The 17,034-nt window shown below is 39.2% G+C and overlaps 1 protein-coding gene across 4 annotated transcripts in view; it reads left to right on the forward strand.

Annotated features, from left to right (window-relative positions):
- Mpp6 (membrane palmitoylated protein 6) overlaps positions 1-17,034 on the forward strand; it is a 104,541-nt gene that overhangs the window by 51,470 nt on the left and 36,037 nt on the right. For all 4 annotated transcript variants that reach the window (XM_036180241.1, XM_036180244.1, XM_036180242.1 and 1 more), the window contains exon 3: positions 15,424-15,576. In XM_036180241.1, coding sequence (XP_036036134.1) covers positions 15,424-15,576 — 153 coding nt within the window. The remainder of the gene's footprint in view (positions 1-15,423; positions 15,577-17,034) is intronic.

The raw sequence follows: 17,034 nt of genomic DNA on the forward strand, positions 1-17,034 counted from the left end.
TCATTCTGGACCCTTCTAGATGTCTCTGGCTGTTCTCTCCCTCATATCTACAATAAACCTCTGCAGCAATACCTTGGAGCAGTCATGTCCTCATTTTTCATTCAGTGACTAATATATAAACTGACAGATTCAAGAAGCTAGGTGAGAAATAAAAAGAAAACATACCTAAATCTTGAAAATTAAATACAAAGTAAAATGTGTAAAGCTAACAGATGAGAGAAGAAAGACCATTAGGAAAACATGAGTAATAGTAAAACAAGAATTCTGAAATTCCTAATGAGGAATTGAGGTTTTGTTTTGTTTTGTTTAACAAAAAGGAAACACCAACAACCTTGCCTTCCTTTCCAGCAAAAACAACCTTCAAATACTAAATAAGATACTTTTTTTTCCAGACAAAGAAAATGAATCTTTATTTTACTATATATATATATGAGAAAGTTCTTTTGACAGAATGACAAAGGAAAGGGACCGTTTGTGGATAAACATAAAATATGCTTTTAAGATGAAGTACTGCCACATACCATACTGCACATGTGTATGTGTAAATATAATAGCTTCAAAAGAGAACGGACTTAGGGGTACTGGCCACTCCTAGAAAAGCAGTACACCTGGAAAAGCAGAGTCAAAATCATCTTCAGAAAAATCCCCAAATTGTTAGAAATTAAATACTATCACTTAGTTAGAGTTTCTATTGCTGTGATAAAACACTGACCAAAAGTAACTGGGAGGAAAGGGTTTATTCATCTTACGCTTCAAACAACAGTCCATCACTGAAGGAAGTTAGGACGGAGACTTGGAGGCAGGAATTGAAGCAGCAGTCATGGAAGACTGCTTCTCACTGGCTTGTTCCTCCTGGCTGGCTCAGCCTGCTTTCTTATCGCAGTACCACCTGCCCAGGGGTAGCACCCCCAAAGTTGGCTGGCCCTCCCACGTCAATCCGTCAAGGAAATACCGCACATGCTTGCCTCCAGGGCCGCCTTGGGAGGCATTTCTCAGTGAGAGTCCTTCCTCCCAGGCGACTCCAGCTTGTGCGGTGTTGACGGTAAACTAACAAGGTTGGCTGTTGAAGAGCCCCGAGTGAAGGGAGAAACCACAAACGAAATGTTTCCAACTGAGTGAAGAAATGCAAGGATGACAGAACCTAAAATGGGGGCTGGAGAGGGGGCCCAGAGGTTAGGAGCACCGACTGTTCTCCTAGAGGTCCTGAGTTCAATTCCTAGCACCCACATGGTGGCTCACAACCATCTGTAATGAGCATTAAAAATACCCTAAAATGTGCTACAAAGCAAAAAAAAAAAAAAAAAAAAAACACCTTAGAGGAACTACCTATGTTAGGAAATAGTAATACCCAAGTGAGCAAATATAATGCAAAATATACAGAGAGAAGTGGGCAATAAAAATGTGGCATAAAAAGAAAGACACAACTTAGGATAATATATTAGTAAAGCTGATATATCTCCAACTAAATAAAAATTACTCCCTAAGGATTAAAAAAAAAAAAAAAAAAAGGACACCACAGCAAATCCACAGACGTTGTTGCAAGGATAAAAAGAAATGTCTGACCTGGGGCTGGAGAGATGGCTCAACAGTTAGGAGCAGTGGCTGCTTTTCTAGAAGATCCAGGTTTGATTCCCAGCATATAGATCATGGCTTCCAACAATCCGTAACTCTGGTTCCAGGGGATCCAATGCCCTCTTCTGGCTTCCCAGGGCATGAGGCATGCATGTGGTACACAGACATATATGCAGACAAAATTCTCACACATATAAAGTGTGAGTATTTTGTCTCACACATACCACCACTGGATTAACATTTCATTTTAATTGTAAACAGTTTTGTGACCATGACTGTGACAACTTAAATGTAACTTAATTTTTTGAGAGAAGCCTCACGTAAGAGATAACTTCAGTAGCTCTATATCTAGTTTTCAAACTTGGATGTTTGAAATTTAAAACCATTATACAAAAGGAGCTTCAAATATTTACCACAAATTCTACCACACATTTAATGAAGAAATAATACTAATTTTACAAAAAGACTTTCCCCCATTCTGTGAGTTTTCTTGTTTAATCTATTGTTTCCTTAGCTGTATAGATACTTTTTAGTTTTATGAGATCCCAGTTGATTGTTGGCCTTAACCCCTGGATAGATGAAGTCCTGTTCGGAAAGTTCTTTACTACACCTATATCTTGTAGGGTACTGCCTATGTTTTCCTCTCAGAGTTTTAGTGTTTCAGGTTTCAAACTGAAGTCTTGGATCTAATTTGTGTGTGTGTGTGTGTGTGTGTGTGTGTGAGGTGAGAGATATGTCCTTTTTCATTCTTTTGCATGTGGACATCAGTTTCCCCAGCACCGTTTGTTGAAGAAGCTGTCTTTTTTCCATATCACATTTTTTTTTTTTTTGGCCTTATTGTAAATATCAGATGGTGATAGTCATGAGAACTTAGGTTGGGTTTTTTATTTTATTCTATTGGTCTATATGTCTGTTTTTGTGCCAGTGCCATATTGTTTTTGATCACTGTGGCTCTATACTATGTCTTAAAGCCTGAACTAGCAATCCCTCCAGCATTCTTCTTGCTTGGGATTACTTTGGCTGTATGGGGTCTTCTCTGATTCCATGCACATTTTGGTTTAGTTTTGTTTTTTCCCTGTGTCTGTGAAGACTGTTGTGGGTATTTTGAGATTGCATTGAATCTGTAAGTGACTTTTAGTAGAAAGGTCATTTTTCACAACATAAATTCTACCATTCCATGAGCATGGGATGTCTTTCCATCCTCTAGTATCTTTCTTCAGAGACTTGAAGTTTTCATTGTAGAGTCTTTTTAACCTCCCTGGTTAGCTTTATTTCTCGATATTTTATTGGTTTTGATGCTATTGTAAGTGGGAGTGTGTCTGTGGTCTCTTTTTTAGTGTTTGTTGTTGGTGTAGAAAAGCTACTGATGGTTAGAAGTTGATTTTGTACCCTGCCATTTGCTGAATTGTTGTTTCCAGAAGTTTTCTGGTGGAATTTTGGGGATCTCTTATGTATATCATTTATATGCAGATAGGACTAATTTCACTTCTTATTTTCATATTTGTACCCTTTAATTTCCTTCTCTTGCCTTATTGCTCTGGCTGTTGCTTGCAGCACTATATTGAAAAGGAGTGCTTTTATTATGTTGAGGTATTTTTCCCTCCAGTCCTACTCTGTCTAGGACTTTTTATCATTAAGGCATGTTGGATTTTGTCAAAGGCCTTTTCTGGTTCCAGTGAGGTGATCAGTGGTTTTTGTCTTTTAAGTCCATTTATATGAGTTCTTACATATATTGATGTTAAGTGTGTCAACCTGACTCTGCATTGATCTTTTTTGGTATGTGCTTGTAACCAGGTATGCTAATATTTATTGAGGGTTTTGTATCTTCATCAGAGATACTGCTATGTGGTTTTGTTTTGTTGTTGTGTCTTTATTTGGTTTGGACTTTAGAGTAATACTAGCCTCATAAAACAAGTTTGGGAATGTTCCTTCTGTTTTCTTTCTTCTCTCTCTCTCTCTCTCTTTAAGAGTTTAAGAAGGATTAGTTACAGTTCTTTCAAATTCTGGTAAATTCTGAATATAACACCAGTAGCACAGACACTGAGATCAACATTTAATAAATGGGACCTTCTGAAACTGAGAGGCTTCTGTAAGGCAAAGGACACGGTCAATAAGACAAAACAGCAGCCTGCAGAATGGGAAAAGATCTTCACCAACCCCACATCTGACAGAGGACTCCAAAATATACGAAGAACTCAAGAAACTAGACATCAAAATACCAAATAATTCAATTAAAAAATAGGCTACTAATCTAAACAGAGAATTCTCAACAGAAGAATCCCAAATGGCTGAAAGACATTTGAAGAATTGTTCAACATCTTTAGTCATCAGGGAAATGCAAATCAAAATGACTCTGAGATACCATCTTACACTTGTCAGAATGTCTAAGATCAAAAACACTGATGACAGCTTATGTTGGAGAAGATGTAGAGTATGGGGAACACCCCTCCACTGCTGGTAGGAGTGCAAACTTGTACAGCTACTTCAGAAATCATTGTAGTGGTTTCTCAGAAAATTGGCAATCAAATCTATCTCAAGACCCAGCAACACCACTCTTGGGCACACACCCAAAGGATGCTCAACCACACCACAAGGACACTTGCTCAGCTGTGTTCAGAGCAGCATTCTTCATAATAGCCAGAACTTGGAAACAACCTAGATGCCCCTCAACTGAAGAATGGATAAAGAAAATGTGGTACCAGCCAGGTGGTGGTGGCGCATGCCTTTAACCCCAGCACTCAGAAGGCAGAGGCAGGCGGATCTCCGTGAGTTTGAGGCCTGGGCTACGGAGTGAGTTCCAGGAAAGGCTCCGAAGCTACACAGAGAAACCCTGTCTCAAAACACACACAAAGAAAGAGGGGGGGGGGAGAAAGAAAAGAAGAGAAAATGTGGTACATTTACACAGTGGAGTATCAGTATCGCTCAGCAGTAAGAAAAAACGATATCATGAAATTTGCAGGCAAATGGATGGAACTAGAAAATATCATCCTGGGTGAGGTAACCCAGACCCAGAAAGACAAACATGGTGTGTACTCACTCATAAGTGGATAGTGGATGTAAAGCAAAAGATAATCAGGCTACAACCCACAGCTCCAGAGAAGCTAGGTAACAAGGAGGGACACATGAATCACCCTGGGAGGGGAAATAGATGAGATCCCCAGGGTAAACGGTGGATGGGGGTGGGAGGGGTGGGGAGGTTGGGCATGGAAACTTGAGAGATCAGAATGGTCGAGGGACAGATAAGGAGAGCAATGAAAGAGATATCTTGATAGAGGGGCCCATTATGAAGTTAGGGATAAACCTGGTACCAGAGAAGCTCCTAGGAATCCACAAGCATAAGCTCAGCTAAGATTCCTGGCAGTAGTGGAGAGGGTGTCTGAACTGGCCTTCTCCTGTAATCAGATTGGTGACTACCCTAATTGCCATCATAGAACCTTCATCCAGTGACTGATGGGAGCAGATGCAGAGATCCACAGCCAAGCACTGGAGTCCAGCTGAAGAGAGGGAGGAGGGATTATATAAGCAAGGGGGCGGGGTCAAGATCATGACAGGGAAACCCTCAGAGACCGCTGATCCAAGCTCATGGGAGCTCAGATTCTAGACCAAGAGCTAGGGAGCCTATGTGGGACTGACCTAGGTTTTCTGCATGTTATGTAGCTTGGTCTGTTTGTGGGGCCCCTAGCAGTGGCACCAAGATCTGTCCCTGGCACATGAGCTGCCCTTTTGGAACCTACTGTTATGGGGAGGAGCTTGTCCTGCCTCAACTTGATATGCCAGGCTTTGTTGACTTCCATGGGAGGCCTTACCCTTTCTGAGGAGTGGATGGGGTGGGGGTGGGGTTAGACCGGAGATGGGAGGAGAGGAGGGAGAGGAAACTAGTTGGTATGTAAAATAAATAAATTAAAAGTTTAAGAAGGATTAGTTACAGTTCTTTCAAAATCTGGTATATTCTGTGACTCCATCAGGGCCTAGATTTTTTTAGACAGAAGGCATTTTATTACTGTTTCAGTATCCTCCTTTGCTATTGGTCTGTTTAGGTTGTTAGAGTTTCTATTGCTATGAAGAGATGCCATGACCACAGCAATTCTTATAAAGGAAAATATTTAATTGGGTGCCTTACAGTTCAGAGGTTTAGTCCAGTGTTATGGTGGGACCTGACTGTGTGCAGGCAGACTTGGTGCTGGAGACGGAGCTGAGAATAATTATACATCTTTGATCTGTAAGCAACAGGAAGTGAACTGAGACACGGGGCATGGCTTAAGCATATATGAGAGCTCAAAGGCCACCTCCACAGTGACTTAGTTTCTCCAACAAGGCCACACCTCCTAATAGTGCCACTCCCTTAGGGGCCATTTTCTTTCAATCCACCATAGTCTTTTCCTGGCTTAACTTTGATATTTTGGTTAAAACAAAAATTCATCCAGTTTTTAAAAATAGATCTATCAATTTATGAAGTACAGGTTTTTAGAGTATTCCCATATGATATTATGTATGTATTGTAGATGTCTGTTAATTTCTGATTCTGTTAATTTGGATCATCTCTTCCTTTCTTTTGCTTAGATGGGGCGGGTCTGTTGATCTTGTTTATCTTCTCTAAGAACCTGATCTTGGATTAATTGATTCTTTGGTTTCTGTTTTTATTTCATTAATTTCTGCTTTAATTTTCATTGTTTCTTGCAGTATGCTGAATTTGAACTTGTTTTGAATATCTTGATTCCTTCCTTCTTTGACCCATTTATCATTCAGTAATGAGTTGCTCAATCTCCATCATTATATGCTGGCTGGAGTTTTGTTTGATGTCAATTTTTAGTCCATAATGGTTGGGTAAGATATATGAAATTACTACAATATTTCTGTGTTTGTTAAGGTTTATTTTGTGTCCCAGCACATAGTCTATGTCAGAGCTCCCATGCTGCTGAGTAGAATGTAGATTCATTCTTTGGAATTTAAATAGAACATTCTGTAGATATCTGTTGAGTCCATATGATGTAAGATATTTAATTCTGAGGTTCCTCTGCTTATTTATTGTTCAAATGACCTATCTACTAGAGAAAGTGTGCTGTTGAAATCACTTAAATTATTGACTTTGTGTTAATCTGTGTCTTTAATTCCATTATTATGCTTTTCATGAAATTAGGTATGCCAGAGTTTGTTGCCTATATGTTTAGCATTGTGATTTTTACTGAGTAATTGATCCCCTGATTAGGACTCAATATCCTTTGTTTTTTCTACTTAGTTTTAGTTTAAAATCTTAGTTTGTCAGAAATTAGGATAACAATGCTTGCTTGTTTCTTGATTCCGTTTTCTTGGAATACTTTATTTTATGTCCTTTCACTTTAAGGTGATGCCTATCTTTAAAGCAGAATTTCTTGTGGACAACAAATTTTTTTGATCCATTCAATCATCCTGTTGTTTTTTGAATGGAAAATTGAGGCCATTAATATTTAAAGTTATTTTTTAAATGTGTTTGTTAATTGTGGTCATTGGGTTGCTGCTGGTTTTTGTTTTGTTTTTTTCTTGGCTTTTGTTTTGTTTTGTTTGCTGTTAATGGACTAACAAGTTTGATGAGAGGCACTCTCTCTTGGCCATTCATATTTTTGTTTTTGTGATTTGACCTGGGAATGTGGACTTCTTTCTTTGGTTGTGTGTCTGATGTGATAATCTGGCCTTCCTTAAATTGGCCAGTACTGGAGATACCTGGCCTGAACCAGGCCAGGTTAAGCTGTTGAATTAGCTATTTAATCGGTCCAGGGAAAGATGGCTCCCGACCACAGGCTTGGAGCTGGGTCTGAGTGCAGAGGGGGCAGCAGGCAGAGGGGAGGACAGGAGAAGAAAGGAATCTCTCTCCAGTCACAGGTGGCTCTGAGAAAGAAGATTTGAAGGCCACAGATCTGGAGCTAGGCCTCTAGATGTAGAGATGACTACAGGTGCAGTGTTAAGGGAGTTAAGGAGATTAAAAAAAAAAAAAAAAAAAAAGGAAGTGACTTCCCCAGCAAAGGAGTCACAGGAACAGGGAATGTCCTGGGCAATAGTCTGGAACTTGGCTTGTGGTAGGTGGGGGAAGGGCAGGGGAAAGGAAGAAGGGACTTACCCATATGTCCTAGTTGCTTTTCTGTCACCTTGAAGAGATCATGACCAAGTTAGCTTACAGAAGAAGAATTTATTAGGATTTCCAGTTTCAGAGGGTGAGTTCATGGCCATCATGGTGGAAAGCATGGCAGCAGGCAGGCAGGCAGGCAGACGTGGCACTGGAACAGTAGCTGAGAGTTTATATTTGATCCACAAACAGGAAAGAGAGAGAGCTAACTGGGAATATATATCATGGGCTTTTGAAACCTCAAAGCCAACCCCCAGTGAAACACCTCCTCCAATAAGGCCATACCTCCTGATTTTTCCTAAACAGTTCTGCCACTGGGTACCAAACATTCATCTATATGAGTTTGTGGGGACCATTCTAGGACCACCATACTAGGACAGGTAGCTCCTGAGCAAAGAGGGTTCTTGGGTTCCTGGGACTGTAACTAGACTCATGGCATACTTACTCTCTTTTTAAAAATTCAGTTTTCTTCTTTCTTCTCTGATTATGAAGTTATAATGGGGTTTTTTATATATATTTAGATACAATAAGGTTTTTTGTTTGGTTTGGTTTTTCGAGACAGAGTTTTTCTCTGTGTAGCCCTGGCTGTCTTTGAACTTACAGAGATCCACCTGCCTCTGTCTCCTGGTGCTGGAATTAAAGGCCTGTGCCACCACCCCTGGCTCAAATATAGGTAATTTATCTGATAAAAAATTTATAAATATTTTCTCTTAATCAGTAGGTCATCTTTCCAGTTTCCTCATTTTATATTGTGTCTATATGCATGGACTTCTGGGCATGTGTTCACTCTTGGGTGTGAGTCCAAGCTTCAGCATGCCAAGGTGCATTTATGGAGGTCAGAGAACAACCTCGGTTGACAACCTTCACCTCTCACCTTGGTTAAGACAGGACCTCTGTTTTTCTGCTACACATGCCAGGCTGACTGACCTATGAGCATATAGAGATTTCTTTTGTCTCCCTTTCCCATCTCCCTTAGGAGCACTAGGATTATAAACTCTGGTACCATGTTTCTGGCTTTTAAATGGATTCTAGAGATTTGAATTCATCTTCATACTCCCTTAGCTACTGAGCTATCTCCCAAGCCCCATGGTATATTTTGAAATACAAAAATTGTAAACTTGAATTTTACTCATTTCCCCCCATTTATTGGTGGTAATTTTAATGTCATATATATGAATCCTTTAGTAAATCTAAAATAAAATATTTACCTCTGTGTTTCCTAGGAATTTTACAGTTTTAGTTTTTAGATTTAGCTCTTGGATCCATACCATAAGTTACTTTTTATATGTAGTATGAAGTAAGATTTCAAACTTCTTTTTTTTTCTTTCTTTCTTTTTCTTTTTTTTTTTTTTTTTGAGACAGGGTTTCTCTGTGTAGCTTTGCACCTTTCCTGGAACTCACTTGGTAGCGCAGGCTGGCCTCAAACTCACAGAGATCCTCCTGGCTCTACCTCCCGAGTGCTGGGATTAAAGGCGTGCGCCACCACTGCCCGGCCAAGATTTCAATTTTTTTATGTGCCAGACTAGTTAGTCTGTTTGCTGAAAACACTAGTCCTTCCCCTGGGACACTGGGTAGTTTGGGCATCCTTGACTAAAAGAACAGTTGACAATTGTTGTGTGGGTGTATTTGATGATTTTTAATTCTGTTCCATTTATCATTTTGTCTTGTAACAGACAAACACTACTTTGATAAGTATTGCTTTTAAAACTAAGCTTTTGTGAAGGTCAAGAAACCTTGAGTAAATGTGTGTTGTTGATATAGGTGTGGCCATGTCAAGGATTCCATGCCTCAGCCCTGTTGAAGTGGGAAAGCCTTCTTCTGGCGAGACTCTGAAAGAGCAGAACCTCCTTGGGGTTCTCAATGAGAGCACTGATGGTGTGTGCAGAAAATGCCATCGTGGCTTTCCCCCCACCATGTCACCTCCTGAAAACTGCCCCCTTACAAGGAGAGCTCCCAGCGTTCTGTGTTTCCCGCGTCTGTCCTCTTTCCCTTTTGTGTTTTGTTTGTTTGCTTGTTCAGTTTTGTTGTTTTGTTTTTCGAGACAAGGTTTCTCTGTGTAACAGCCCTGGCTGTCCTGGGACTCACTTTATAGACCAGGCTGGCCTCAAACTCACAGAGACCTGCCTGCCTTTGTCTTTTCTTTATTCTCTCACCTGAGGCCATGCAAGGACAGGCAAGTTTTGAAGCCAGGAAGTGTGATTTTCCTTTCTTTGTTCTTTTTCAGGGTTTTTTGTTTGGTTGGTTGTTTGGTTGGTTGGTTGGGTTTTTTTAAAGGAATTTTTTTGGGGGGTGTGGAACATGCTTGGGTCCCTTGCAGTTATGTATGACTTTTAGAATTAGTCTGTTAGTTGCTACAAAGAAGTCACCTGTGTTTCCAATAGTTATTACAGTGAATAACATTTGGGAACTTTAAAGTTTCAAGCTGAGAGTTACTGTCATCTGTACTGGCTAGTTTTATGTCAACTTGACACAAGCTTGAGTCATCTGATAGGAGGTAACCTCAATTGAGAAAATGTCTCCATAAGGTCAGGCTGTAGGCAAGCCTGTATAGGGCATTTTCTTAATTAGTGATTAATGGGAGAGGACCCAGCCCATTGTGGTGGTGGTCCTGGGTCCTATAAGAAAGCAGGCTGAGCAAGTCATGGGAAGCAAGCCAGTAAGCAGCACTTCTCCATGTCCTCTGTATCAGCTCATACCTCCAGGTTCCTACCCTGTTAAATTTCTGCCTTGGCTTCTCTCAAAAGACTAGGACTCGGGTTATGTAAGCAAAACAACCCCTTTCCTCCCCAAGTTGCTTTTGGCCATGGTGTTTATTCAAAGCAGTAGTAACCTTAACTAATACACCATCTAACAGTGTTAAAACTTGTAATCTGATTTACATTTGAATCTTTTAGTTTCTTCTAACAATGTTTTATAGATTTGTAAGTTTTCCATTTGTTTTTTGAAAAGTACTCAAATGTTTTTTATTTTTGGTGCTATTATGAATGTTTTCTTAAATTTGATTTTCAGATTTCCCTCCTGGCATACAGAAACAGTTGATTTGCATATTGATCTCTTATTCTGCAACCTTGTTAAACTTGTGGATTTGAATTGTTTTTTAAGGTGCCCCTTGGGGTTTTTTTAAATATGAGACAATGTCATATGTGGGTAAAGGTAGCTTTGCCTCCCCTGCCCCCTTCTGGATATCTTTTGTTCCGTGACTTACCGCCCCGACTAGAACACTTCAGTACAAGTACTGAACAGAAATGAGAGTGTTGCCGTCTTCGTTTGTGGATCTTATGGGAAGCCCCGAGTCTCTCTCACTGACAGACCTATGCTGTGTATGGTTCTGTATCACCACCTACGGCATCTATATTCTATGTGAAGTTAATGTCATGACCAGAGCTCTATATGATCATTTTGGTATATTTGTATATGGCCTTTGTTATAAATTATGCTATTAATATATAATCATGCTATGTCTCATCTTGTACATATTCACATCTTTAGGACAAATTCTTAGAAAAATCACTTAACTTTGTATGATTTAATTAAATTGCTCGTGTGTGTTCTCACTAGAAAAATGTATGAGAATGTCTTTCTCCTATTTTCTCACTAACTTGGTCTATTACCAGGGATATTGACAATTCAATGAGAAGAAAAGGAATATTTTTGTATAGTTTTCATTTCTATATCTTTTCATTTGTTTAGAAATTTTAATTTCCCTTCCTGTGAATTTCTTGTTCATATTCTTAATTAGTTGGTCAGTTGGCTTGTAAAAGGCCTTTCTTTATATAAAGAGAAATTATCCTTCTGCTTGTAATATGACTTGAGTCTTCACTCTAGTTTTTGTGTCTGACATTGCTGATTCTTGATGAGAAGTACTTATTGTTTAGTTGACATGGTTACAGAAATTAGACACTTGTAAAGACCTGTGTTGCATTTTGATTTTTGTGTCATATGTGGAAAGTTGTTTCCAACCCTAATATGAAAAGATACCTACATGTTTCCCCTGAATACTATTAAAGCCAGACTTTTTAAATATCTTTTTATATCTCTCTTAAAAAGAAAAAATGGCAAATTCCATTTTGTAATTGCTAGCATCTGTGTGGCTCTAGTTCTGTTGCTATCATAGCATTTGTACTTATATGCTCTGTGATATAACTTAGCTAATAAAATTTAAGCTCCATTTGGATAGTGAGATGATGTCTGAAAGTCCTTTTCTTATTAGAGAGTTCCATTCTAGCTCGTATAGTCCTCCTCTTTTGTTTGAATCGAAGTTCTTCGTGTTTGATGTCACATATGCAAAGCAGGAAAAGGAGCATTGCTCTATGCTCTTGTCTTATTTCTGTGCTCATTCAAGTTCGTATTTGGGGGTCTTTGTAGACTTGTCTGATTTGGGGAGATTTTAGATCCTTAGATAAAAGAAGATTAATTTACCCCAGATAAATTCATTTCCTATTTATGTACCTTTTCCACAGAATATTTAATGAGGAATGATTACATACTTAGTCCTGCTATAAGAAAATAGAAACAAGTTTATGTATGACCCTTGCTCTTTAAAGGTCAAAGCAAGGTCACAGACATTAAGTAACACTGCTACCTTACTAATGCTATTATTATTAGAAACAATATTGGTTACTTAATTTTTTTCTGCAATTATGCAAGGACAGTACTAGAATAAAGTGGCCAGAAGTTCTAGAAGAAATTCTCAGCTTGTTTTTCTAAGATGCGCATGCTGACTAGGATCCTCAGAACTGGACTTACAAGAAGGCTAGTCCATATGTGTATCTGGTCCTAGACTTCTACATAATCAGCCGTGGCAAGTTCTTCCCTACTTGTAACAGGTGAACTACTTTTTCACTTAGTTCTCCTGGCTTTCTAATAGGGCCGTTTCCTAAAGGAAAAGACTTGTTTAATCAAACATCTGACTCATTTGCCCTTTAATTTTTTTTTTTTTTTTCAAATATTGGGTCTCACTATAGAGCCTTGTTGCCTACCTGGAATTTGCTACCAGGCTAGCCTCCCATGGGGGTGTGCTCTACTGCGACCTTCTCTTAACTGGTTTTTAGGCTTTCCTGTGACCCTGTTAGTTTGATGAACTAAGTTCAAGTTGTCATTTACCTCCTGAAAATTACTAAATACGTTTTGATGTTAAAGTTAATTAATGGTCTCAAGTTTTTTCACAGTGCCTTAGAGCTTTAATGACTATATATTACAACTATAGTCCTATATTTCTGTTCTCGGGGAAAATGAAATTGATTTTTTCAAAAAATTGGATGGAATCTCATGTCCCCAGTTGGCCTCACACTCACTAAGTAGCTAAGAATGGCCCTGATCTGACCCTCTTGCCTCCACTCTCAAGTGTTTTGGTTACAGGCATGTGTCATATTCCTGGATGTGAACTTGATCTTGAATATATTTCAGAAATTGGTTCTCCATTTTAATCTTACTATAGCCATAATTTCACTAAAACACTTCCTTAAAAATTTTTGTATTTTATATTGAGAGACTTTATTTCCATAAAACCAATGTGTGTGTGACGTGAAGGAACTTTGGGTGTGAGTTCCAGCCTCACAGGAGACGCTCTCTTGTCTGCCTGAAGTTTTTATCATGTTACCACTTTGCAACACCTAATTTGTAATAAAGGCCTGCAGAGAGGAAGGGAGATGTATTATGAATATTCAAGTCAGCAATCATTTCTGTTCTGAAGGCCTGAATTTAAGCAGTCTACACGTAGCTTTATATGTGTTAATTTTGTGACTAACACGGGGGGGGGGCATTTAAAACCTGTTCACTTAGTTCTTGAATGTAGTAAACCAGTCATCATCCTGTCGTAGAGAACACAGAACCTTCCCAGCTCTTCCTAAGAACAAAATCATGCAAGGCAGAGGGGCAAGTCGCCTTTTGAAGCGGTGGAGTACCAGACACCTATGGAAGGGTTGTGAAGGAACAGGAAGCACAGCTGTCCTGGAAGGGCTGGTTCTTAAAGTGGCAGGGAGCAAGCCTTCAGAAAACGGAGAACTTGCTATTCTTACTCTCTGTTGCATGTCCTAGCTTTGTCACTTTTTCCCATTCAAATCAAATAGAATTGTTTATTGAGGTTATATTAGGTCTTTTGGCATTTCCCCTTATGTTTAATCAAAGCTGCTGCTTGTTTATCAATCTGTTTCATAACTTCAAAAATGTTTTCTTCTGAGGTCTTTCTTAAAATCTCTTCCAATTAAGAGTTTACTTTGTTGGGTGTGATGACTCAGCCTGCAGTCCCAACTACTCAGGATAGATACTGAGACAGAAAGATTTCTTGAGCCCAAAGTTCAAAGTCACTCTAGCTACATAGAAACTGTCTCTTAGAGGAAAAGGGAATTTGGGGGAAAGCACTCTTGTAAATCACCTTGAAAAAAAAAAGCATAGGTAAAAAAATTATCATTTACAAGTTACAAATGTTGTATTTGGATTCTCAAGCATCTACTCTGATTAATGATACATACAACATGGAAAACATCAAAGTAATAGGACTCTGGAAATTGGGATTTCTATTCCACATTTGTGAAAATGAATTACAAGACATCAGTGTAAATCTGTCATCCTACATGATCTTCTGAATTGAATCTTAGTCATCACCTTTTCCCTGTCTTTAGAATTAGTGTAAAGAAAACCTAAATGATGGGTCTGTGCAGTCTCCCTTCTCAATTTGAATTCAGAATCCTGCTTTACTCCTACTATTTAAAAAATGTTTGTGATTGAGATAGTGCAGGAGCGTAGAAAGAAGACTTTTTCTTTTTGGTTGTGAGCCTAGCCTTTAATGGCTGAGCTATCTCTCCAGCCTGACTTTTTTTTTTTTTTTTTTTAAGGTATGGAAGAGGTTGCCCTCCCAATCAAAGTATGAGAACTCTCAGACCTGCTCAAGAACTGCCTCCTCAGTTGATATTTTAATGTTTCCATTAGTAGCTATTGAACCCAATATGCATTAAGCAAGGACATTACCATTGAGCTGTATCCCTAGGCTAGATTTTCAAACATGCAAAATACTAGCTTCAGGGTTCTGGAGTTTCCAAATGATTTTTATTTTTGTTTTTGTTTGTTGTATGTGTGTGTCTGTCTGGATTTTGTTTTCAAGATGGCACCTTTTTGTAGCCCAGGCACTGCCCTCAAACCAACCTGCCCTCCCAGACTCTGCAGTATTGGGATTACAAACATGCAAGTATACCTGCCTCACTAATTTTTTAAATGATTTAAAAAAAAAAAAAAAGTAACATTAGCTGGGCAGTGGTGGCGCACGCCTTTAATCCCAGCACTTGGGAGGCAGAGGCAGGCAGATCTTTGTGAGTTCCAGACCAGCCTAGTCTACAGAGTGAGAACCAGGACAGGCACCAAAACAACACAGAGAAACCCTGTCTCGGGGGAAAGAAAAAAAAAAAAAGTGTGTGTGTGTGTGTGTGTGTGTGTGTGTGTGTGTGTGTGTATGAGACTTGAGTAAATTAGACCTCTAATATCTCTTTCTTATATTTGTGCTTGCACTTGTGCGTCCGTGCATGCATGCCATGATGCTTATGGAGGTCAGAAGACACCTTTCAGGAGCTCTCTCCTGCCATGTGGGTCCCAGTGATAGAACTCAGGTCTTCAGGCTTGGCAGCCAGTGCTTTCACCCCACTGACTACCTTGCCCACTCTCTAAGTAATATCTTGTAAAACTAAGAAAAATATGAACCAGTGAAATATTGGTTGGGACAAACACATCAGCAATATTATGTTAATCTATTGTTGTCTTTTCAGGCTCATGAGAGGCTTGAAGATTCAAAATTAGAAGCGGTCAGTGACAATAACTTGGAATTAGTAAATGAAATTCTGGAAGATATCAGTCCTCTAATAAGTGTGGATGAAACTGTGGCAGAACTGGTTGGAATACTCAAGGAACCTCACTTCCAGGTAACCTGTCCCTGTCTTCTTCCCACAGCTTTCTCCGTCGACACTGAAGTGATGCAGTGTTGTGTAGGGCCTGCTTTAGAAGTCTCTAAGTCCTAAACTAGGTATTCTTTTGTTTGTTTGTTTGTTTTGGTTTTTTGAGACGGGTTTCTCTGTGTAGTTTTGGTGCCTGTCCTTGCTCTGTAGACCAGGATGGCCCCAAACTCACAGAGATCCACCTGCCTCTGCCTCCCAAGTGCTGGGATTAAAGGCGTGCACCACCGCCACCGCCACCGCCACCGCCACCACCCAGCTTAGACTAGGTATTCTAATATCCTGAAGTTAAAGGAACGTAAACATGCGTACATGGCTATGTACATCACAGAAATGTACAGTGTGTGTCACAGAAAGAAATAACCTTAGCTTTTCTTTTGTGCCGTCAATTAATCCTGACCATCAGACGATATCCTAGGATTAATTCTCCTCACTTGACAGTGTTGATGCCACTTTTTTCTTTGTTTATTTAGCATTTTTTTTTGTTGTTGTTCTTTATTATTGTATTATTGGGTGAGGAGCATGTGCATGGTAGATACACAGAGGTCATAGGACACTCTGTTGGAGTCTGTTCTCTCCTTTTACCATGTGGATCCATCCCTAAGATTGAACTCAAGTGGTCAGGGTTGCTCCAGGGTCCTTTGACCTCTGCACCATCTTGATTCCCATTTTTTCTTCATTAATACCACTATTTCTCAATCCTCCTTTGGCCTAGTTTGGACCATTTTTTTAGTATTGCTACAGTATCTAAGTGCATTCAATGATAGCCATGATGAAAAAGATGACAAGTTTGCTAAGGATAGAAAGTGTTACATAACATACTTTGTTCTGTAGATTTTTAAAAATGTGGGAATTTTTATTTTAAACCTGTAATAGTTAAGAGTGTATGGTAGTGGAGAATATTAGTGAAGTAATAAGTGAATAGGAACCCCAAAATACATCTAGCCCATGTATGACCATTCAAGCTAAGACAGATACTGCATTTTAGTAAGGAAAAAACAATGCTATCTCATTTCCTAATTCCAAGTTACTCTCACTGAAGAAGAAAGTGTTAATGTTTTCCCTGAAATCTTTGCCCTCAGAATAAGATGCTAACACTTCTTTGCTTTCTTAAGACACTGTTTATGAGGGTCTAAGTGATTGAGTTCATGTAAGGCAGTATAAAGTATTTGAATTTTATCTTGAGAGCAGTGAAAAATCTTGGGCCCAGAATATGTGTGTGTGTGTGTGTGTGTGTGTGTGTGTGTGTGTGTGTGTGTGTACACAGATATATACATATATGAATTTACAACCCTCATCTGTGGGATTCCCATTGCCCTATTTACTGTGATATTTAGTTGAAGAGACTAAGCTATTGTCTTCAGTGTCCCACTTCCTGAGTTTTATCTGGTTGATTTTCTGATAAGTTCTGATTAAAGGGTTGATGAT

Source organism: Onychomys torridus, chromosome 3, assembly GCF_903995425.1.
Source record: "Onychomys torridus chromosome 3, mOncTor1.1, whole genome shotgun sequence".
NCBI classification, from domain to species: domain Eukaryota; kingdom Metazoa; phylum Chordata; class Mammalia; order Rodentia; family Cricetidae; genus Onychomys; species Onychomys torridus.